Source organism: Temnothorax americanus, unplaced genomic scaffold, assembly GCF_048541705.1.
Source record: "Temnothorax americanus isolate GAGA-0224 unplaced genomic scaffold, ASM4854170v1 Scaffold12, whole genome shotgun sequence".
In the NCBI taxonomy this organism is placed as follows: Eukaryota; Metazoa; Arthropoda; class Insecta; order Hymenoptera; family Formicidae; genus Temnothorax; species Temnothorax americanus.
The window spans coordinates 1514741-1538777 of NW_027509253.1; the positions used below are offsets into that span (position 1 = coordinate 1514741).

General features: G+C 40.5%; 1 protein-coding gene across 3 annotated transcripts in view; it reads left to right on the plus strand.

Moving 5' to 3' along the window:
- The window catches only part of Scar (wiskott-Aldrich syndrome protein family member 3 SCAR), a 29209-nt gene extending 5377 nt beyond the window's left edge, over nucleotides 1-23832 (plus strand). For 2 of the 3 annotated variants that reach the window (XM_077398545.1, XM_077398544.1), the window contains 8 exons: nucleotides 15926-16269; nucleotides 16407-16560; nucleotides 16642-16756; nucleotides 16991-17023; nucleotides 18078-18376; nucleotides 18585-18895; nucleotides 19002-19421; nucleotides 19590-23832. In XM_077398545.1, coding sequence (XP_077254671.1) covers nucleotides 15996-16269; nucleotides 16407-16560; nucleotides 16642-16756; nucleotides 16991-17023; nucleotides 18078-18376; nucleotides 18585-18895; nucleotides 19002-19421; nucleotides 19590-19771 — 1788 coding nt within the window. In that variant the 5' untranslated portion in view covers nucleotides 15926-15995 and the 3' untranslated portion in view covers nucleotides 19772-23832. The remainder of the gene's footprint in view (nucleotides 1-15925; nucleotides 16270-16406; nucleotides 16561-16641; nucleotides 16757-16990; nucleotides 17024-18077; nucleotides 18377-18584; nucleotides 18896-19001; nucleotides 19422-19589) is intronic. The other variant, XM_077398546.1, reaches the window with a different exon arrangement.
- Nucleotides 23833-24037: the final 205 nt, after the last annotated feature.

Sequence of the window (24037 nt, forward strand, 5' to 3'; positions counted from 1 at the left end):
CTTAGTTTATTACAACGAGCCGCTTATTCGCGCGCGTTCGTAACTACGCGTGCTCGGCGCTTTTGATTGACAAGCAATCTCCTCGCGTGTAATCTGCACTTCGTAAACGTATCTACAAGCCGCAGCTGTAGTCTGAAAGCGATGTGTGCACGGTTTGATCTGCCCCCTCGCCCATTAATCGTATACTTATCGTATCGGAGTCTTTTATTATCGAGCTTCTGAACTACTCATCGCTATCAATGAGATAACGAAGTAATTCTGTACCTTTTGAAGAGCCAGGGCTCGACGAATAACGTAGGGCATATTTCGATGAAATTTTATTTATGGATTTTAAGACCGACACGAGCTCAATCTTGGAAACGGTTTTAACTTGTTTTTCGAAGAATTAAACGAATGTGAGAAACCAAAAATTTTGTTTTAATTTTCTTCGGGAAACCATTCGGCTACACGATTATGGTTTTATCGCGAATTTTATATGGTTGCGGTTTAATCCACGTTTGCGGGAAGACCTATATAATTAAGCTTTATGAGAGAAAGAGAGAGAGAGAGAGAGGGGGGGGTGATCGTGGAAACTAGGCTAAGAGACGCCGCATTCGTTGACACTGTTACAGTTATTGACATTAGTCAATAGGCGTATTTCAGTCCGCATGAGCTGAATATCCTGACTGCGAGCATAAAAAGGAAACTGTGCTAATTTTAACTTTAGATAAGATAATTAATCATGATTTTTCTTGGTCAAATTTAAATATATGTAAAAAATATTTCTGTCGTGTTCCGAGAAATATACAAAATTCTTTTTTTTTTTTTTAAGATTTAGTGAAAGCGCTTCAAATTAATCTTGTAGTTTTAGCACTCTTACGAGATACATGATATTTTTTATACCTTTAGATCACAGTTTTTATTTTATTTTTTTTTTTACTGTTTGTTACACTGTCATTCAAGAAAGTGCATTGAATATGTGCGATGTGTAAATGTATGTGAGTGTCTCCACAGTATATCGAACTCGAGTCCGCTAAGCCCAGGTTAACTGTGGATCATCTCTGCGAAAGAAAAGTTTCCTTTGAAAAGTTGTCTGGTGTAAGAGTTTTTCATCGAACAGTTTTATTTGTCCCTTTAATATCGAACACATTCTGCAGAGCTTCGATTCGCGCGAGTGTAGCTCGCGTATTCTTTCATCAGTCGGGACAATGAAAACCAAGACCGCGCGCGTGCTTGTTTGGCTCGCGATATCTTCGCATAAATGATAACGCGGAAACGTGTGTCCGCAAAACAAACCGCGTTATTCGCGATGATAGAGAGCGCGATCTTCGCGCTGCAAACCTCGCCGATTTGTGATTCACATGGTGTCAACGAAAAAGATGTAATCTCGACCGTAAATGTTGGACTGTGAATTATCTTATCGCCGATCGGGCGAATTAACCGGACGGCGATTGGTAACACCTCGACCTCCTCCATGTAGTAAAAAGTTTGCGATAAAAACTTCAACGGTAACAAATACCATTAGTAATCGCTGACAAATAATTGCCTCGAAAGACCATATTAAGAGAGATCAAGGTTTAAAAGAAATTACGATGAAATCAGATGATACCTTGAGGCTTAAGCCGTTTTACGAAGGAGGGGGGGGGGGGGGACAAATTTATTCTCGTTGATTCTAAGATTCGCAAATATTCCAGCTCAAACGTTGTGGCACCTGTGGATGCTGCGGAACTATCCATGTTAAGAACCCAATTAACGGAAGCTTGATCGCCATCTAAAACAGATCACGGGAAAGAGGAAAGCTCGATGGCGGATGGACAGCGATTCGATCGAGTTTCGATCCTGTCGTCCTCATTGCGTGGGCGTTCGCCGACGCCGCGTCATTTAACTGCCTTTATCATTATCGGTGCACGCCTCACGAAGAACAACGACTGAGAACGACGTCAATTTCGACAAACGCGTGCGCGCACGCTCCCTCGCTGATTTATCGACCCCGCGATCAGTCGCAATTAATTACGCTAATTACTTACGTGTGAATCAAGACACGCGGTATAGCAGAGTGTATCCTTTCAGCGAGACGCTATCTGAGCGTATCCTTTACAGGAGGGAGATTGCTCCTCCAAATATAAACCATTGTTCTCTTCAGATAAGTTGATGTTGTCTGTTGATGTTATATAAAAGATGCAGATGGTATTGAACGAGAATATAGATTCTTTAGATTACAATAACATAACAGTGCACGTAAATACACTTGATATTTATGTATAGATCTTTAGAACGAAAACGAGGACATTCTCGATATTCTCGTCTCCGCAAAAAACTCGCCTTTTCCGAGTATCGAGCTCTCGCGACTGGAAACAGCTGCGTGGACCCAGAGCTCGTACTTGAGAATCTGAAAAACAAGCGATTGTACGAGTAGAGCTACACTGTAGTTAAGTTAATTCCGTACCAGCACTGTAGTGCACTGACCTTTGGCACGTACGGTTTGCAATCCTTCGAAAGCCTTCAGGTTTTCGACACACATAGATATTTTGTGCCATAAATATTTTCGAGTTTCGGGGAAGAATGGAGATCAATCGTCTCGACGGCATCGCTTAACAAAGTCATTGTCTCCGTTCGCCCAATTTACCGTTCTAATCTGCAAAAGCCGCCTCTCTATCCGAGAAGGAGGATTAAATCTGTCCGCGGAGATGCGCATCTGCTGCTGCGAAATGGACTTGTGTATACCCTCGCGCTCGCGTACACACATATACGCGCGCGACTAGTAAGACCGGGATGCAACCGAGGTCGACGTCTCCGCACTCACCATGACGAATGTTACTCGATACTTTGCGCCATTGTCCACTCGTGGCCGAGCTTTTTGTTCCCTCGAGTCCTCTCTTTCTCTCTGATCCTCCCTTTTCTCGAGACCTCTTTGCCTCTTCTGGTAATTAGTCTCGTTCGATGAGCGTTTCTTGTATTCTCTGGACCACGATTTTCTCGTCAGAATACCACACACGTTGTCATTTTTTTTTCAAAAGTTACATTAAATTTTTAATTCAAAATTTTATTTAATTTAATCCGATTTTTAGAGCTTATAGCTTTAAAGTAATAAAACAATCAAACAGTCTATAGAATTGATCGATTACGTCTATATAGAATATTCAGGATTTGGGTATATATTATATTGAAACGCGGCATCTTTAATATCGCGGAAATCCCACAAATAATAATTAAAAGTTTCTATTCTATTATTATCGAGAATAATTAATATGCAAAATCTGTGCGATTAAATATCCACGACCAGATATATTAGAAACTCCTGCTAATGACGTAGGAGGACTAAAGAATGAAGAGAATGAACAGAAATTTAACGCGGCGTCAAATTTACGTTAAATTCCGCAGCGGGGAAAACTTTTACGATTAACTATACTAATGTGTGGTGAATTTGCGGATGTAGTAGCGACCGCTATTAACTCGGTGAGCGAGTTTCTCGCTCCCCAACGTGCTCCTTGCTTTTGAAAAATTTTTTTTTGAAATGCCAGAACAAGGTTAACTAACCGGTTCCCCCGACATTCGATTCTCTCGATCGAACACGCCGATTTCCAGCGCGCGGCGCAGTTTACGATATCGCGTGTGACAGAAATACATATTGCGTGAGACAGCAGACAGCACTGACAGCAGCCGGAAGTGCATATACTTATGTGCGTCGAACGTATTCGAGAGATCCCTCTTTTATTTAGCTTCATAGATCCTTCAATCTTTGCGTTAATCGATAAATAACGGACGTTAGATCTCGTGGACTTTGTGTTTAATAAATTTTTCATATTTATATTATAAAATTTAGGTTTACAACTTCTTAATCTAGATTTTTTATTCAGATTCTCGGTATTGCAGATTTTTAATTGCTTTTTATCGGTTTGCGACACATTACATTTTATATCTCGCGTCCCGCAAACGGCGAATTGCATTTACGAAACGTATATGAACGTGGGGTATGACGTCATCCATTTTATTATCGAGGGGTTGTAACTTACAATCACTATCGAAGAAACCGACGCGTCGCACCCCCCGACGCACACGTTCCCGTCACGATCTAGCTCGGGGCGAGGGTCAACGAAAATATCTTCAGGGTTCTTTCAACGTGGGGCGCCGTTGTTTCAACGCAATAACGGCGCGCCGGTCTCACCATCTCGACATTTGACTCCAACGAGACGTTAGAAAATTCGAAAAATTTAGAAAAAAGTCAGAGGAGAAGGGAAGCTGGCGTTGACCTGCGACAATTCGCATGGTTTTCCGTTTGTCAGCGTTTCGAAGAACACCCCGTATAAATCACATCTGCTTTCACTCGAGCGGTATGTCGAGCGCGCGATATCGAGAGCGTGAAATCCGAGGCGCGTCGAATCGAGATTCGGCGCGAGCCGCATCGTTAAGTAATTGTCGACGAGCACGACGAGCACGACGAGCAAATCGATCCTCGGCATTTTGCTCTGTCTTGCTCGCGCGCGAGACGTATTGATCAAGCCGCCAAGTCGACGGGGATATATAAAAGCGTACGTTACAGAAGGGAGCCTATCGTGAGCCGCTTCGAGCGGAATCGAGCATGATTTTATCAGACAAAACTAGATCGTTTATATTGGCCGTTTGCACAACCGTAATATCGCGTTGAGACAGTAAGATATAAAGGGAGAGGAAAACATCGGGACAATTTTATTTTAGAAATCTCGAGAGTCAAGATGGATTTTTGAGCTCGTATAAGTATACGATATAGTGAATATTCCATCAGGAAGTCTTATAAATGGAGATGGTAGTAGATATCGCAAAATTTCAGAGACCGAATCTTTAGAGAAGCTTTTTAGGAAGATTCTTTAACGTAAAAGATCCGTTATACTGTCTCAGAAATTAGATGTCATTCCAAGAATCTAAAAATTTGTTACCAGATTGACAAATCCCGAAATAAAGAAACTTCGAAAGCCAAGATAACATATCGAAGACCCAAGTAACCAAGTCGAGAATTAAGTAACAGTTAGGCAGATTTCACCGAAGCTATGTGGAAGAAAACGAGTGAAAATCACGTCGCGCAGCTTACGGCATGTCGGCATCTATTTTTTTCTCTCTCAAACGACGTAAATGTCGCTAATGAGAAATGAGAGCCTTTCCCAAGGTGCCCACGTGCCTTCTCGAGCTTGTTCATGGTGCGTTAACTCGAGCACTGCTTCAACCCTAGTTAAACTTAATTCGAGCGGAAGACAAAGTAATACATTGTCCCGTGATAAAAAGTCGCGCCGAGATCCATTTTGACGTAGCTCTCGTTTCTAAAAAAGAAAGAAAAATAATAACGTGAAACGTTCCTGAATGCTCGTAGCCGGTAGATTTTGCTGTATATTCGCGTATAAATGCTACGTCGTGATAGAGAAGTGTCACGCGACGAAGGTACAAATTATCTTTGTCGTAACGTCGCGAACGTGAAGTGAGTTTTGGCGGTCGCTGCACTTCCATCAGTTCCGTGGCGTGTATACAAAACGCACGAGGACGGTGATGGTGTCCACGCACACACACACACACACACACACACACACACACGCGCGCAGCAAGCGGGATATAAATATCTCCTCGACCAGGCCGATCTCCGAGAGGCAGCGCCGCGGCTTTTCAGCACGTTGCTCCCGTAACGCATAAACGTCGATATAATTTATTCAACCTGTCGTTTTAGTGATCTCAACGACTCACATCCTTCCCTTATCAGTGACCCGAATACGAACCCCTCTCTCTCTCTCTCTCTTTCTTTTTCCCTCCCGTTGTCTCTTCTGGCGGAGCTCTTACGCCTTAATTAGCCGCGCGTGTCTAATAATCCGCCCACGTCCGATAGAAATTATTTCCATAAACAATAAAACGGATGTGCGGTTTTTTAATTATCGAGTTTGTTAAAATAAATGTCTAAAGGGATGATTAAATAATATGGTAGCGCTCAAAAATTAAATCTATTAAATAACTTTTTGCTTTGTGTTTTGTACGGTTTTGTATCAGTAAAGGAACGTCGAGAGCGATTTGCGTTTCGCTCAGAACATTGCGGCTTTAATGTAATCTCGAGAGGCGAGGAGTAGCAGTGACATTTCGCGGATGGGAGATGGAATCCTAGATGCGCGTGTCTCGCGATTGCAAAATCGCGGCACGTCGCGGCATTAGCATAAACTCTTTGTTCTCGGCGACGATGCCTAAGTCGGAGATTGCGCCGCGTTCGATCGCTCGATATCGTCTCGGCCCTACTGTTGCGTCGGTATGCGCTTCTCCTTGGTAAACCACACCGAACGACTAAAATGTCGACGCGGAAACCGAGATTTTATGAAGTGACGACGTAAATATCAGCGCGAGACGGAAGATGGAAAATATTGAGAGTAAAAGCAGGCGGCCGATTATTTGTTATGAATTTTTATAATAGTGATTTACATTTGTTTCATAATTTACTATTATTTTTAACATAAAATATTATTGCTTCTAAACAAATTTCTTGGAAAAAAAAGAGAGAGAGAAGGGAGATTATAGCTTTATACATATAATATATGATTCATCATTTACTTAAAAATATAACTTCGTAAATTAAAGGGCAAATTCTTCCTCGTGCACGGGGCGAGCTAGGGAAGGAAGCGAGTGATAATCTCGGAAAGATATCTGTCAAAGTCACAGAATATTGCATCGATTTGTGCGCAGGGGGTACTGACCTTGTGTGTTTCTTGCGTACACGAACTTGTTTTACGCGTGACCATATGGTCGACATGTGCATTCTCTGCTCTAACAGCCGCACGCCGCACGTGTGGCAGCAGAGGATGCGGCCGCGAACGAGCGTGAATAATCACCTCTATTAAGCTGGACCCACCACCAGCGCAAATCAAGTTCGCACTAGGTCAAAAATTTAGTGCTATTTAGGTGCTAATTAAGTGCCCTAGTCCGAATTTTGGTGCTCGAACCGTTTAGCAGGAAATCGCGTAAAAAATGGGGGGGTCCAGCTTGCCATAAAGCTGGACCCCCCCATATCAGAAAATGGTCCTACAGAGAAGATAAGTACACTATAATTTAGTGCTAATTAAGTGCTAATTAAGTGCTCTAAAAAAAACGATAAAATGTTGATAGATTATAACATTTATTTAAATATACCATTATATATTGAACACAGAACCGTCGCGGTCGACACTAACACTTAAAAAGATTGCTGCATGAATATATTCGTTACTAAAATGATCGAAAACATATATTTCCCAAATCTGAGTTCATTGCTAACAGTAAAACAATTACAATAATTAACTTAGACCAGCCGTTGGCGCTGAGCACTAAGTTCCGTCATCTGATCGTCTACGAATTAGTTGCTCGCATGATTATAATATTAAAATAATTCTCAGACATTGTACTTTAAAAGAATATCACGATTCGATTTTAGTGTTAGCAGCTTAGTGTTGAAATTAATTAATAAATCAATACAGCGCGCGCTTCGCGGATAAACTAATTAATTTCAACGCTATACAGCTAGCACTAAATTCAAAACGTAATATTTTCTTAAAGTACAATGTCTCAGGATTATTTTAAGACCATAATCACGCGAGCACCTAATTCTTTGACGATGCAGTAACGAATTGAAGAGCGCTGCGCGCGCGCTTCATGGATAAATTAATTAATTTCAACGCTATACAGCTAGCACTAAATTCAAAACGTGATATTTTCTTAAAGTACAATGTCTCAGGATTATTTTAAGACCACTAATCACGCGAGCACCTAATTCTTTGACGATGCAGTAACGAATTGAAGAGCGCTGCGCGCGCGCTCCATGGATAAATTAATTAATTTCAACGCTATACAGCTAGCACTAAATTCGAATTGTAATATTTTCTTAAAGTACAATATCTCAGGATTATTTTAAGACCATAATCACGCGAGCACCTAATTTTTTGACGATTCTGTAAGGAACTTTAGAGCGCGGCGCGCGCGCTCCATGGATAGATTAATTAATTTCAACGCTATATAGCTAGCACTAAATTCGAATTGTAATATTTTCTTAAAGTACAATGTCTTAGGATTATTTTGGGACCAAAAACACGCGAGCACCTAATTCCTTGACGATGCAGTAACGAATTATAGAGCGCGGCGCGCGCGCTCCATGGATAAATTAATTAATTTCAACGCTATACAGCTAGCACTAAATTCAAAACGTGATATTTTCTTAAAGTACAATGTCTCAAGATTATTTTAAGACCATAATTACGCGAGCACCTAATTCTTTGACGATGCAGTAACGAATTGAAGAGTGCTGCGCGCGCGCTCCATGAGTGAATTAATTGATTCCAACCCTTTGCAGCTAGCACTAAATTCGAATTGTAATATTTTCTTAAAGTACAATATATCAGGATTATTTTAAGACCATAATCACGCAAGCACCTAATTTTTTGACGATTCTGTAAGGAACTTTAGAGCGCTGCGCGCGCGCTCCATGAGTTAATTAGTTGATTTCAACCTTTTGCAGCTAGCACTAAATTCGAATCGTGATATTTTCTTAAAGTACAATGTATCACGATTATTATGGCATCATAATCACGCGAGCACCTAATTCTTTGACGATTCTGTAACAAACTTTAGAGCGCGGCGTGCACGCTTTGCGGATAAACTAATTAATTTCAACACTATGCATCGTCAAAGAATTAGGTGCTCGCGTGATTATGGTCTTAAAATAATCCCGAGACATTGTACTTTAAGAAAATATGACAATTCGAACTTAGTGCTAGCTGTATAGCGTTGAAATTAATTAATTTATCCATGGAGCGCGCGCGCCGCGCTCTATAATTCGTTACAGAATCGTCAAAGATTTAGGTGCTCGCGTGATTATGGTCTTAAAATAATCCTGAGATATTGTACTTTAAGAAAATATTACAATTCGAATTTAGTGCTAGCTGCAAAGGGTTGAAATCAATTAATTCACTCATGGAACGCGCGAGCAGCACTCTTCAATTCGTTACTGCATCGTCAAAGAATTAGGTGCTCGCGTGTTTTTGGTTCCAAAATAGTCCTGAGACATTGTACTTTAAGAAAATATTACAATTCGAATTTAGTGCTAGCTGTATAGCGTTGAAATTAATTAATCTATCCATGGAGCGCGCGCGCCGCGCTCTAAAGTTCCTTACAGAATCGTCAAAGAATTAGGTGCTCGCGTGATTATGGTCTTAAAATAATCCTGAAACATTGTACTTTAAGAAAATATCACGATTCGAATTTAGTGCTAGCTGCAAAAGGTTGAAATCAATTAATTAACTCATAGAGCGCGCGCGCAGCACTCTTCAATTCGTTACTGCATCGTCAAAGAATTAGGTGCTCGCGTGTTTTTGGTTCCAAAATAGTCCTGAGACATTGTACTTTAAGAAAATATTACAATTCGAATTTAGTGCTAGCTGTATAGCGTTGAAATTAATTAATCTATCCATGGAGCGCGCACGCCGCGCTCTAAAGTTCCTTACAGAATCGTCAAAAAATTAGGTGCTCGCGTGATTATGGTCTTAAAATAATCCTAAGACATTGTACTTTAAGAAAATATTACAATTCGAATTTAGTGCTAGCTGTATAGCGTTGAAATTAATTAATTTATCCATGGAGCGCGCGCGCAGCGCTCTTCAATTCGTTACTGCATCGTCAAAGAATTAGGTGCTCGCGTGATTATGGTCTTAAAATAATCCTGAGACATTGTACTTTAAGAAAATATCACGTTTTGAATTTAGTGCTAGCTGTATAGCGTTGAAATTAATTAATTTATCCATGGAGCGCGCGCGCAGCGCTCTTTAATTCGTTACTGCATCGTCAAAGAATTAGGTGCTCGCGTGATTATGGTCTTAAAATAATCCTGAGACATTGTACTTTAAGAAAATATTACAATTCGAATTTAGTGCTAGCTGTATAGCGTTGAAATTAATTAATCTATCCATGGAGCGCGCGCGCCGCGCTCTAAAGTTCCTTACAGAATCGTAAAAAAATTAGGTGCTCGCGTGATTATGGTCTTAAAATAATCCTGAGACATTGTACTTTAAGAAAATATTACAATTCGAATTTAGTGCTAGCTGTATAGCGTTGAAATTAATTAATCTATCCATGGAGCGCGCGCGCCGCGCTCTAAAGTTCCTTACAGAATCGTAAAAAAATTAGGTGCTCGCGTGATTATGATCTTAAAATAATCCTGAGATATTGTACTTTAAGAAAATATTACAATTCGAATTTAGTACTAGCTGTATAGCGTTGAAATTAATTAATTTATCCATGGAGCGCGCGCGCCGCGCTCTATAATTCGTTACTGCATCGTCAAGGAATTAGGTGCTCGCGTGTTTTTGGTCCCAAAATAATCCTAAGACATTGTACTTTAAGAAAATATTACAATTCGAATTTAGTGCTAGCTGTATAGCGTTGAAATTAATTAATTTATCCATGGAGCGCGCGCGCCGCGCTCTATAATTCGTTACAGAATCGTCAAAGAATTAGGTGCTCGCGTGATTATGGTCTTAAAATAATCCTGAGATATTGTACTTTAAGAAAATATTACAATTCAAATTTAGTGCTAGCTGCAAAGGGTTGAAATCAATTAATTCACTCATGGAGCGCGCGCGCAGCACTCTTCAATTCGTTACTGCATCGTCAAAGAATTAGGTGCTCGCGTGTTTTTGGTTCCAAAATAGTCCTGAGACATTGTACTTTAAGAAAATATTACAATTCGAATTTAGTGCTAGCTGTATAGCGTTGAAATTAATTAATCTATCCATGGAGCGCGCACGCCGCGCTCTAAAGTTCCTTACAGAATCGTCAAAAAATTAGGTGCTCGCGTGATTATGGTCTTAAAATAATCCTGAGATATTGTACTTTAAGAAAATATTACAATTCGAATTTAGTGCTAGCTGCAAAGGGTTGAAATCAATTAATTCACTCATGGAACGCGCGAGCAGCACTCTTCAATTCGTTACTGCATCGTCAAAGAATTAGGTGCTCGCGTAATTATGGTCTTAAAATAATCTTGAGACATTGTACTTTAAGAAAATATTACAATTCGAATTTAGTGCTAGCTGTATAGCGTTGAAATTAATTAATCTATCCATGGAGCGCGCGCGCCGCGCTCTAAAGTTCCTTACAGAATCGTCAAAAAATTAGGTGCTCGCGTGATTATGGTCTTAAAATAATCCTGAGATATTGTACTTTAAGAAAATATTACAATTCGAATTTAGTGCTAGCTGTATAGCGTTGAAATTAATTAATTTATCCATGGAGCGCGCGCGCAGCGCTCTTCAATTCGTTACTGCATCGTCAAAGAATTAGGTGCTTGCGTGATTATGGTCTTAAAATAATCCTGAGACATTGTACTTTAAGAAAATATCACGTTTTGAATTTAGTGCTAGCTGTATAGCGTTGAAATTAATTAATTTATCCATGGAGCGCGCGCGCAGCGCTCTTCAATTCGTTACTGCATCGTCAAAGAATTAGGTGCTCGCGTGATTATGGTCTTAAAATAATTCTCAGACATTGTACTTTAAGAAAATATCACGTTTTGAATTTAGTGCTAGCTGTATAGCGTTGAAATTAATTAGTTTATCCGCGAAGCGCGCGCTGTATTGATTTATTAATTAATTTCAACACTAAGCTGCTAACACTAAAATCGAATCGTGATATTCTTTTAAAGTACAATGTCTGAGAATTATTTTAATATTATAATCATGCGAGCAACTAATTCGTAGACGATCAGATGACGGAACTTAGTGCTCAGCGCCAACGGCTGGTCTAAGTTAATTATTGTAATTGTTTTACTGTTAGCAATGAACTCAGATTTGGGAAATATATGTTTTCGATCATTTTAGTAACGAATATATTCATGCAGCATTCTTTTTAAGTGTTAGTGTCGACCGCGACGGTTCTGTGTTCAATATATAATGGTATATTTAAATAAATGTTATAATCTGTCAACATTTTATCGTTTTTTTAGAGCACTTAATTAGCACTTAATTAGCACTAAATTATAGTGTACTTATCTTCTCTGTAGGACCATTTTCTGATATGGGGGGGTCCAGCTTTATGGCAAGCTGGACCCCCCCATTTTTTACGCGATTTCCTGCTAAACGGTTCGAGCACCAAAATTCGGACTAGGGCACTTAATTAGCACCTAAATAGCACTAAATTTTTGACCTAGTGCGAACTTCATTTGCGCTGGTGGGGGGTCCAGCTTAATAGAGGTTGAATAATCGTTGGAATCAGCGCGCGGCCGTCTTGGTCATTGTCACTTGTCATTTACCACTGTCCAGCGAATTCAAAGCAGATCGAGCAATTCAGTCTATTTTACAAGCCATTGAACAATTCCTACAATTTCTTGGACATATCTATATAGTGACTCACCGGCGCGCGATTCTCCTAAAGAAATATTTCTTCTTCATATACGGATCTTCAATTAAAAAAAAATATCGATTATACTCTATAAAAGACTTTCGATATTACTCTATTGTATAAATGGATCTATATGTGGCCATTGATGAAATAAATTCTGAAATATGATTCAGATCTCGAGTGAAATTGCAACGAAGGTCTTATCGAATCGTTACTTATTTCGAGATCCTGAGAGTCGGCGTGGAATTTGTTTATTCGACACTTCGAGCGACGGTTTTGTGCGATATCGTTAGCGTCGCTGCAGATCCAGTCGCTATTGAATGTATAACTTTGAAATAAGTGCAACACGAGCGACCGACAGAGACGTTGCGAGGAGCGACGTACTTAAGTCTTTCCGGTTTCTACTCGAGTAATGGTGGTAGTAGGAGCGGAGCAGCGGAGTACGAGTACCCGTAATCCGTCCTGCGGCGTAGTAGTGACCTTTCAGCCTCAGGATACTGCCTACCTTATGCAAGCCTTTGCTGCATGCGGCAGCGGCGTGTCTGCGGTTTCATTCACAACGAGACGCACGCGAGAATCTCGCCGCACTCGGTTCCCGTTAGCACGAATGCTTAAGTTTAACAGGCCGATACTTATCCGAGTGTTCCACGAGCACCGGCTCGCGTTAACTCGAGCGAGCAGGAAGCATTTAAAATTTAAATGCACACGCCGATACGTCGCGACTGCGAATTTATATGCGGAGATAAAGTACTTAGTTTTCCAGAAATATATTTGTTGCGCCATCAGCGATATCATCGAAGTCATTTTAAACTTTAATTTTGAATTTTCACTTCAATTTTTTAAATGTATTTCTAATATTTAACGTTAACACGGTGCTTTGATAATTGCAACTTTCTAATTGCACATCGGGAAGGCACATCGTGAATCAGCGATAAATTTGATAATCGCAATTGTGTAACTGCAACTCGCTGGTGGTTAAGCAGATTGCGTCACGTATTTTCACATCAAGTATATAATCCGGAAATGCATGGTTATTATTTTTTGTTCGCGAGATATTACCTCAGTATACCGTACATATGTAACATTTCGCAACGCTGACAAATTCGTTATGCGATTTTACGGTCCGGTTCTCTTGATTCAACGGCCGCGAAATGGATCGTGTATTATTAATCTCCCTCTGTCTGGTTTGTATTCGCCGGGGCTAAATGACTGCTCGACTGCGTGGGAGCCTAAATGAAATACAGATACACCGGTGTGACAAGGGCTAAAGACTGTGACTCACGGTCATGCCCGTATGGTCGATTGAGCTGCTTCATAAAATTCGCCCAAGGATCGACCATGAAATTAATATCTTTAATATATCTCACTTGTAAGATTTTTAATAATATAACAACTTTTTATAAATTATTATTTGAGCTGCTCCATAAAATTCGCCTAAGAATCTCGACCATGGAATTAATATCTTTAATATCTCACTTGTAAGATTTATAAATAATATAACAACTTTAAATTTTATGAATAGCTTACAGACTTTTATATAAACTATTATTTGAGCTGCTCCATAAAATTCGTCTAAGAATCTCGACCGTGTTATTAATATCTTTAATATCTCACTTACTGTGAGATTTATAATGTAACAGCTTTAAATTTTATGAATAGCTTACAGACTTTTATAAATTAATTACTTGAGCTGCTTCATAAAATTTGTCTGGGAGTCGACTATGAAATTAATATCTTCTATATCTCACTTGTTGTGAGATTTATAAATAATGTAACAATTTTAAATTTTACGAATGGCTTATAAATTTTTATGAATTATTATTTGAGCCGTTTTATGAAATTCGCCTGAGGCTCTCGACTGTGGAATTAATATCTTCTATATCTAATTTGTGAGTTTTATAAATAATCAAACAATTTCAAATATTACGAATGGCTTACAGACTTTTATGAATTATTATTTGATTGACATTCGCCTGAAAGTCGACCATGGAATTAATACCTCACTTGTTGTGATTTATAAATAATGTGGCAATTTTAAATTTTATATATACGCATGGCTTATTTTCATGAATAATCATTTCTAATCGACGGAGTTTCACCAACGGCAATTTTTATAAGCAATTACTATTACGAATAGAGACTAACGTAATTTTTTTAAGATCGAACGGCGTAATTTCTTCGTGATGAAGTAAATGTGAAGTTTTACGGGAACTAATAATGAGTTGTGAAAAATGGGTGGGTCGTGCTTTCTGGCTACTTTCAAAAGGATATTATTAGCCATGTCGGAGGCTTTTCACAGTTCTCCTCGCAGGTGCAACATCCGGCGGGGTAGCTCCATTCGCTCGTTTTACGGCAGCTATAATTGCTAATTAGGAGGTACAATAGCGGTACGCATGTTTGCCGGGACTTTGCCGTTGTCATCACTACCGAAGTCGTCACGTTTGGTCACGGTCATATCTATTCTTGACACTGGTAGATGAATTCAAACCATATTTGTTGACGGCAATTATGTCGGGTATTGCTTGCTGCATTGCTTCGTTATTCTGAAAGTAGAACTCGTAAGCTCGCTTTGAAATGAGTTTACAAATGGAAAAACTGCAAACTAAAAACAATTACGAAATAATTATTACATAAATGAGATTTTTTTTCTGTGAGTATCGCGATGTAATTTGATGACGAATTAATGGACAACACTATCTATTGACGGCGAAATTATATGTATATGTTGATAAAAATCGCGGCACGGAAGAAGTACGGCGACCGATATTAGCCACCTTGCTAATGGCAGTTCAGCCGCGTGCGATAAGATATTATCGTTATCACTTGTGACGGTTCGCGATTGCGTAATGCGATGTGTACCGTCGCGTGCGTACGCGAGTGTCTGTCGCAACGTTCATTTACGAGAAAACTGACAATGAGCCAGCGGGTTAAGAGTAAACGATAAGAATTGATAAGAATTTTTTGTATTAACTTTCCACGTATTTATAACTTAATCTGAGATTTACAATTCTCACAATTTATTTCACTTGATTCTACTACTATATGTTGCCAGACTTAGCAAGGGTTGGATCAAAGGAATGTCCCCGGATGATTCGAATATTCATCTCATTAGGAACTCTGCCCTCGGGATTTTAAGCCAGTTCGAGTGCTTCACGGTCGTTGAGCTTTCCTCGATAATTATCATAATTATACACGAAATCACGCCTCGAATATTCAAATCTACACGAGAAGAACTTTATTTGATTTTCTGACGCATTTGAAGCGACGTTGTTATAATTACATAAAACTTACTTAATTATTCCGAAACTAATCGATACCGTTGATAACAACGTTGCAACTGTATTTTTAAGAATATTTATACGTATATATTTATATACATATTTAGTATTCTTTTTAAGTATTTTTAAATATATGTATATACAGTTATTATTTTTTAAATGCTATTTTATCTATGGTATCTTTTGAAATATTTTTTACATCACATTATAAAGTTGCAGCTTCTAAGCGACATGTGTAACTTTTATCAAAGTACACATTTGGGCTTTGATCTAGTATAATTGATCTCTAATGATGGTCCTGGTTTCAGGTCTCGAGAGAGCGGTGAGTGAGTTACCGCGAAGAGGAGCCAGGAGGAACGAGTAGTCGGCGAGCCGAAGATGCCGCTTCCGAAGCGACTGGTGGAGCCTGTGCACGTGGCACGCGGCACCATCCCTGATGACTTCCCTCTGCCATCGGAACTCGAGGCAGCCACCAATGGTACTCTGGCCAACACTATCAGGCAACTCTCTAGCCTATCGAGGCACGCCGAGGATCTCTTCGGCGAGCTGGCGAGAGAAGCGCACGGATTGAGCGATCGAGCTAATTCCCTGCAGGCTAGGATAGATCGTTTGGCCGTCAAGGTCACCCAATTGGACAGTAACGTCGAGGAAGGTACGTAAAACTTGCTTGTTTCAATTTGCGGTGAACCGTGATACGAAATAACTGAAACGAGAAAGAAAGATAATAAAGTTATGAAGAGTTAAATGAAGATCCTACATAATGTTGAGGGCTTTTCATTTTCTGCGCAGTCTCGTTGCAAGATATACACATGAGGAAAGCGTTCAAAAGTTCCGTGGTGTTCGACCAGCAAGTCGTCTCCAGGGACACCATGCCGACAGCGATGCTGGAAACGTATCACCAATGCGACACGCCGCCGCCCCTGGACAAGCTTAATATTTACAGGTAATTAGCGGCGTCATTTACATTAACTTAAATAGCTTAATTTGGAAGTGAATGGGATGTTAATTATTGCCTTGACTTCAGGGAGGATGGCAAAGACGGCTTGAAATTCTACACCGATCCGAATTACTTCTTCGACCTGTGGAGTCAGGAAATGCTCAAAGACACGGAGAAGAAACTGCACGATCGAGGAAAGAAGGTAAGAATCTTCGACAGAATAATACATTCAAAACCGCACCTCGATAACTATCGTATTATTTATAACATTTGTGCTATCGTATTCAGAATACGAATTAGTCGAGTCTGATTCTTTGATCGTCGAAGTTGTCGAGGTGCGCGAATTCGTAGACCGAACTAGTTTCTTATGATTATTTATAACGTGTCTAATGCTGCGAATTCTAACTACTGAATTACTGTCTCCCCTTCGTTGTAGAGCGAGTCTGAATATGCCGAACCGTTCAGAGAGGCAAGTCGATGGTTTGGATCTTTGTAGTTTCTTTTTAATCTCTCTTATCCCTCTTACGAAACATCCAATAGTGTCTCAGTGAATCGATCGATCGTCACTTCACTCTCATCGCATAATCACCCTCTCTGTGGTTTTTTTTCTTTCATTAACCGACCTTTTTGCGCGCTGATATAGAGACTGACGCTCGCTAGATGCTCGCTTTCTCGAAGTTCTGTAGTTGTGCTAATAGCCACGTTTTTTCAGTGGCGATATACTTTGCGTAGATCGAATGCGAATAGATTTCTTTGTCGAAGTCTAAGTTTGTCGACTCTCTCGACGCGGCGGGATCGAGAAGGGAGAGCGCAAAAGTTCCATCTACGCAGGGCCTGATTTTGACTCGAAGCCCTTCCTTACCCTTTCCGTAAAACTGAGTTGTGTTTTTTGATACTCGATACAAATCTCTCACACCTACCGTCACTTTGTGAATCACTTATGTAATGCCGTTCTTTGCAATTTTCATGCAAGTTTTGAATGTACTTTATAGAACTGCGTTATACTCATCATCCACCGATTCATCTTCGACCGACACCGGTACCCTCACGATCTCGATCGTCTCATCGTCCATTTCAGGATTGTCTCGTCTCCACTTTACCATATTTGTCGCGTAGAAAATAAAAGTGTTGTCATGAACAGAAAGGATAATTTTTTTCTCATAATAATACTTATTGCGGAATGAAAAAATGATAATTTCGCGGGGGCTCCACTTTTATTTTCTACACATATTACATTCATATCCCACTTAACTATTGATCCAGTAAATTTTAATTGGCTTAGAAACAATTTATTTATAACCATTCAGTAAATTTTAATTGGTTTCGTTGTTAAATAACTTTAAGATCTTTTCTCCTTCAGTTACAACTCTATACAAAATTCACCAAAACGTCCTTAGTCGCTGGATCAATCGTCGGATTGTTTTCAACTTGAACCGATTGTGCTTGACTTACATGCGATGCACCTTGTTCGTTGTCTCCTTCGTGTATGCATTTTAAATTGCTTTTTTTCTTTCGCGAAACAGCCGCACAGACCTCGGAATGAGGGTGGCGGCGGAGGAGGCGGCAGGCACAAGAAGCGCGTGAGGCAGCCGCATAATACGAGGGAACGGCAACGGCAACTGGCAGTCGGCCATGGCGAATACATCATGCCGACGCAGGCGGTGCAGTACAGGGCGCCACACAATATACAGGCCGACGATGCGTTACTGGGAATAGTAATGACGGATCCCAGGCCGCCCAGACCCAACAGCATCGAACTGCGACGAAGCTACCCTCCAGAAGAACAGCATCTCTACAGCCCGCCGTCTTCCGATCTCTACAGGTGGGTATATCGCGACAACATAGCTAACAATAATAATATAACTGATAAGTCTAAAATAATAATAGCACATTAATAATCAGAAGACTTTTTATTCCTTTTCTTCTTCTATTTTACTTTTCTATTGCTAAGGACTCTGTAGAGTCTCCCGTGCTGTAGAATCCAAAGATTTATACTTTTCTATATAATTAATGATTTTCTCTCGCTGCAGGGGAACGAACTATATGACTCAGGGCTACGATGATAATCCATACGGTTCACATTACGCCTCGGGTCAGGGGCCGCCCGGCAGCGAGGCGTATCAAAGTCCCGGCGGTCAAAGCACCCCAAGTCGAGGCGGTAGGTCGCGACCGTCACAACCGCCACCGGCTCCGCCGAGTAACGCTTCCAGCAATTCCACGCCCACGGTGGCGTCTGCCAACAACACTCCCACCAGGGGAAGATCCATGAGCACCGGCAGGGACACCCTACCGCCACCACCACCACCACCAGGAGAAACCATGTCTCCTCCTTCCATGAATGGTATGTTAGTTACGTTAATTATCGTTACTTATAGTAATCGTATTTGAGTGAGTCTCTTTAAAAGATAACAAGAGTAATAATAACTTATTTTGCACGATGCTTTCAGGTTCCATACCTCCGCACTTGCTGAACAGGAGCGGAAGTCGGTCGGACAGTCCTCTACCAAGCCAACGTTCGACACCAACACCGCCGAATCATTCAGGCCAATTGGGAGCGGACGAGACAGATCCAGCACCCCAGGATCTTCCGCCACCCCCGCCCACCCCAGATCCTATTCCGCCAAGACCCATCTCACCTCCGTGCAACATCCCGCCACCTCCACCACCGCCGCCTCCTCCACCGGTCGCCAACGGACCCACGGCGCCGTTACCGTTGACAAACGGCGATATCGCGAAGATGATTGCAACCAATCCGCCGAAGCTCAGGCCCCTGAAAAGCATTGTGGATGGCCAGCTAAAAAAACCCGTCAACCCGAATATTCCATTGGTCGACCCGCGAAACGACTTGCTCAAAGCGATTCGCGATGGTACATTTATACCCATATTTTATGATTTTCAATTACGTTAGTTAATTTGTTAATTAATTAAGAAGGAATGAAGCACTTTCGGATCTTATATAATCTTTGATACTTTGAGTAACTCTATGTTAGTGAAAAGTGTGTAACATTGCTTTATCCAAGACAATTGTCTTTCAGGTATAAAACTGCGCAAGGTAGAGAAGATCGAGCAGAAGGAGGTGGAGCGCGTGAACGCGCTCAACGATGTCGCGTCCATCCTGGCGCGTCGCGTTGCCGTCGAGTTCAGCGACAGCGATTCGGCATCGGAGAGCGAGTGCGACAGCGAAGGCTGGGGTGAGCAGGAGAGTAATCTGGCGTGACCCAACTCCCTGTCATCCGCCGCCGTTTCTGCCTCTTAAGGAAACGGCCGATGATCAATTCTTTTCGATGCTCCGACGCCACCCTAACGTTCTCCGGCGCTGTAGCGAGCCGATCTATTCTGTTTCTCGTTTAGTATCTCCATGGCCGATATCTCTCTTCCGTGGAATCGCGAAACGCTCGCGCGCTTGAAACATTATGTATTTAGAATTCTGAATTTCCAGCACCGAAGTAAATTCTGAATTGCAAAAGGATAATTTTGCACAATTTTCTCAACGGAGATCATTCGTCATGGAGAATACACAGATATGATCTTAATTTATTATTGCTCGTCGACGAACAAAGACAATGTAAATTTCATTAATGGAAATAATTGTTCGCTCCTTTCATCGCGTTATTAATATATGAGAAAAATTGAAGTGATATCGATATTCACATTATATTTTTGCTCTATTAATTTTCTGTGTTGAGACATTTATTCTGCAAAAAGATACGAAGTATCACTCGATTGAAAACAGTGGAAGAGTCGAAGAAAACAGTGTTAAATTTCTGAGAAAAAATTCTTGAAAGGCATGTTTGAGTTTCGACGATTTCATGGAATCGTCAATCATGACATCGTCCTTTTGTCTCACAAGTCAAGTCGCAATATTGAACCGACTGGTCAGTCAATCAGTCGACAAAGCAATAGCACCGTTTAGTTTAATCATTCTGTTCTTAGGACGTCCTCGAAGACCCGCTAATTGCGGCCAATTTAATCGCGAACGTAGTTTAACCGAATCGCGATTCGAATCTTGAGTGCCAGCGAACGGAGCACTCGTGAGCTCGTAAAATAAAAAAACAATGCGAAGATCACGCACTAGTTAATAGTGTAATTCGTAGATCCAGGTTGTAAGTTTCCTGGAACGGCAGGAACATTCTGGAAAAGGCGGCTGACAGCTTGAACGCCACATTTATAGTCTCTTTAAAATAATGCGCTTTAAATTAAAATACCTTCCGCATATTTCCGGCTTGTACGGCTCCCTCAGAGATCACAGTTTATATATAGGTATTGATAAATATATAATAACACATATTATTTTATATGTTAACATTATATAATCACTGTATAAATTCATCCATCAAGAAAACATAAATTTCTATAAATTTATATGAATTTTCGGAACGAGAGAGAATGTAAGAAACATTAAATAAGAAAAGGTACAGACTAGATTTCTACGTGTAATCTTGGTATTTATAAATGAGATATAATTCTGGTCATGATAATAATATTACAGGGCGTTCAAACTGTTGGCAGAAATATGCGCACACAGAGAGAAAAAGTGAACGTCGACTTGCCGAAGTCGTGGCTCATCAGGTAGTAATGACTTCCTTCCCGGCACATTCCATAACGACACTGTACGACGGTGCATGACGATCGTTCACTCGTAACACACTCATATACACGCGCAGACACACACACACACATAAATAAATAATATAAGATAATAATAGTAATAATATATAAGCGTCTCTATTTACCCCATAGACGAGCGCTCCGCGTAAAATCTATCGCACTATCGACAAGGCGACGCGAGTTAAACCAAAAGGCGCAGGGCTAGGTACTCACGAGCGAGACTGTAAGATAGTAAACTTTAATACCGAAGCTCTTTTCGTATTCTTGTCGCGACAGCCCTCCGAAATTTTCTTATCCTCCGCCGTTTCTTAAGCCGCGATCTTCCATGTTACGGCGCCGACCCGCAAGACGATGCGAAAGTAATCGCGCTAGTTTTATGGATACACTGATTGTGTGAATCTCTTTTATTCCCGCACTCTTCTTTTTTTCCAAACAATTTTACGCGATGCATTGTTTTGTGCATCATTGCTGTATGACAATCACGCGTACGATAAATGTCTCAGTTTTTTTCAAGAGGAAGAAAACAGAAAGCGTGTTTCGTAACTCGAACGGGGCGATTACTTTTTGCGTCATTTGCGGAAACTGTTGTGTCGAGAAACCAAAATACTTTCGTTAAACGGTTCGACTAAACGCGCGAGGGAGGATTAATATTTTTTGACGTATCCATTAGCGTGTAACTCGGTGGGGAAGAAGGCGAGAGAAAAGGCTCGTAGGCAACATAACATGTTGTTAACGACGCAGGAAACACAGTTGCCAATCGGAGGGGAGGAAGAAATATGTACGATTGTGATTTATTTTGCATCGATGTTGGCGAAACACGACGACGACAATTTTAGATAAGTTGGTACGCATATGTATACCTACATAAATATATTTAAATATGTATGTGTATATATGCATACGCAGATATATATAAATATATATATATATATATACTTATATATATTATATATAAATATATTATAGAATATATATTAAAAGATATTGGTCGCGTTAAGAATTACCGCGAAGTTTTACGGCGGTGGCGAGGAAGACGAGCGTTTTTTTTTCTCCGCCACCACCGCTATTTCCCCGAGAGTAAGGATCTGTAAATTTTCTTGTACGTACCGCAAATCTTCTGTAAGTAACGCGAAAATGGGGCGAGCGATTCTGTTGGACCAGGTAAATGGACACCCGAAGAGTTTGCTTAGAAGAAAGCTGGACGAGTCCGGGAATTCTGGCATCCTCCTCCGTGCTTATTATTTAAATTCTCCTCAGGAAGTAGTTGATTTTCATTTTGCAGAAAGTCCAGTAAGGTTCATCTTCGCGCTTCGTACACTTTGTTTCTTTTTTATTTTACAAAGTTAATTTTTATCGCGGTGTTCGATCGACTTGACTCGAATAAGCGTAATTGTATCAATGCGTTGTGAGAGGGGCAGAAGGGCGTGCCGAATCATCAGCAACGACGTGTGTACATTTACATGAGTCTTCGAATATAGCTTCGGAAGCTACAATTACAGTGTAACGATAATCAACGAGGCTTGCTGAGACGAAAAGTGAAGTGCCCGACAGCTCGAGTTTAAGTTTAATTTATTTGGGACTGGAACGAAGAGTGGTGCAGGCGATTTGAAAAGGGAGAATCGCACGATTTCGCGTAGATTAATCAAATCAAATCAATTAGTTTTTAATTTCCGATTTAGGTAATATTATTGCGCCTGTACAGCGATCAACTTTCCCGTAAGAGTCAAGAGCATTTGACTAACGAATTATGTTCATCGTTATTTCGCAAAAGTAATCGATAGACAGTGATTTCGTTCAGCTTCCTAGATGAATTGTACTTCACGTCAAAAACTTTTTATTTGAATAATCCGTATTTTGCATACGAGATGCGCCAACGACTCTTTCTAACGAGATAGCTCTGTTATTTCTTTCTAAAAAAAACATTTTTGAATCAATCGTTATGAAAAATCCATCGGGAAACAGTCAGTTATCAGTTTCACAGAGATGTTGGCGCATCCGGTATACAGGCAAACAGCGCGCAGTGCAGATCGAAACTAGACGTAAGGACATTAGACGTATAAAGGTATTCTTAGCTATCTCGCCAATTTACGACACAGTATTTATCGGAGGTTTTTTCTAAGGAGAAGACAGAGGGAAAAGGGGAGCGAAACGGGATTCTCTTTTGGATGTAGGCTTCTCGATATCGTGCGAGTTTGTATGAACGAAATAAATATAGTTGTCTCTCGTCTCAACCGCGCTTTCCGCAGGGGGGCTTTCCCGTAAAACTAAATTATTGTAAAGCCGTTGTGTACCTAATGTCCATGGGTATTCCAAAGCTTATGTAAAACGAAGTGTATGCTCGTGATACACACACACAGATATATATATATATATAATAATATATATATATATATATATATATTCGAGAAAAAAACGGTCGTCGGGGGATCGATCGGGATCGGTAACATCCGAGAGATGAGGAAAGAAATCGACGATTTTTGAGGACGGAGAATGGGGGAGGGGAGGTCTGGGGCACGAGTCGGTCTCCGGGACTCGCGAAGGGATCCATCCAGGTTGCAAGAACGTCATTTACCCACACCGTTACAAATATACGATGGTATTATTAATAATAATAAATTTGTAGCAAATCTGTACAAAGCCAAATAAATCAAAAAAATTTCGTAAATCCTCCACCCCGGGTTATCTCCATTGTCGAAGAAAATCCAGTTCCTTCGGATTGACAGTGATCTCACAAATCAAAAAACGTTTTTGAATCTATCACGTCTCTGGCGCATGGCGTACCGTTATTTTTACTTTAATTCGCAAATCTCCCTTTGTTTCGTCGTGTCCTTTTGCTTTGTTTAATTTCCGATTGTCTTGCGAACTATTTTGGCGC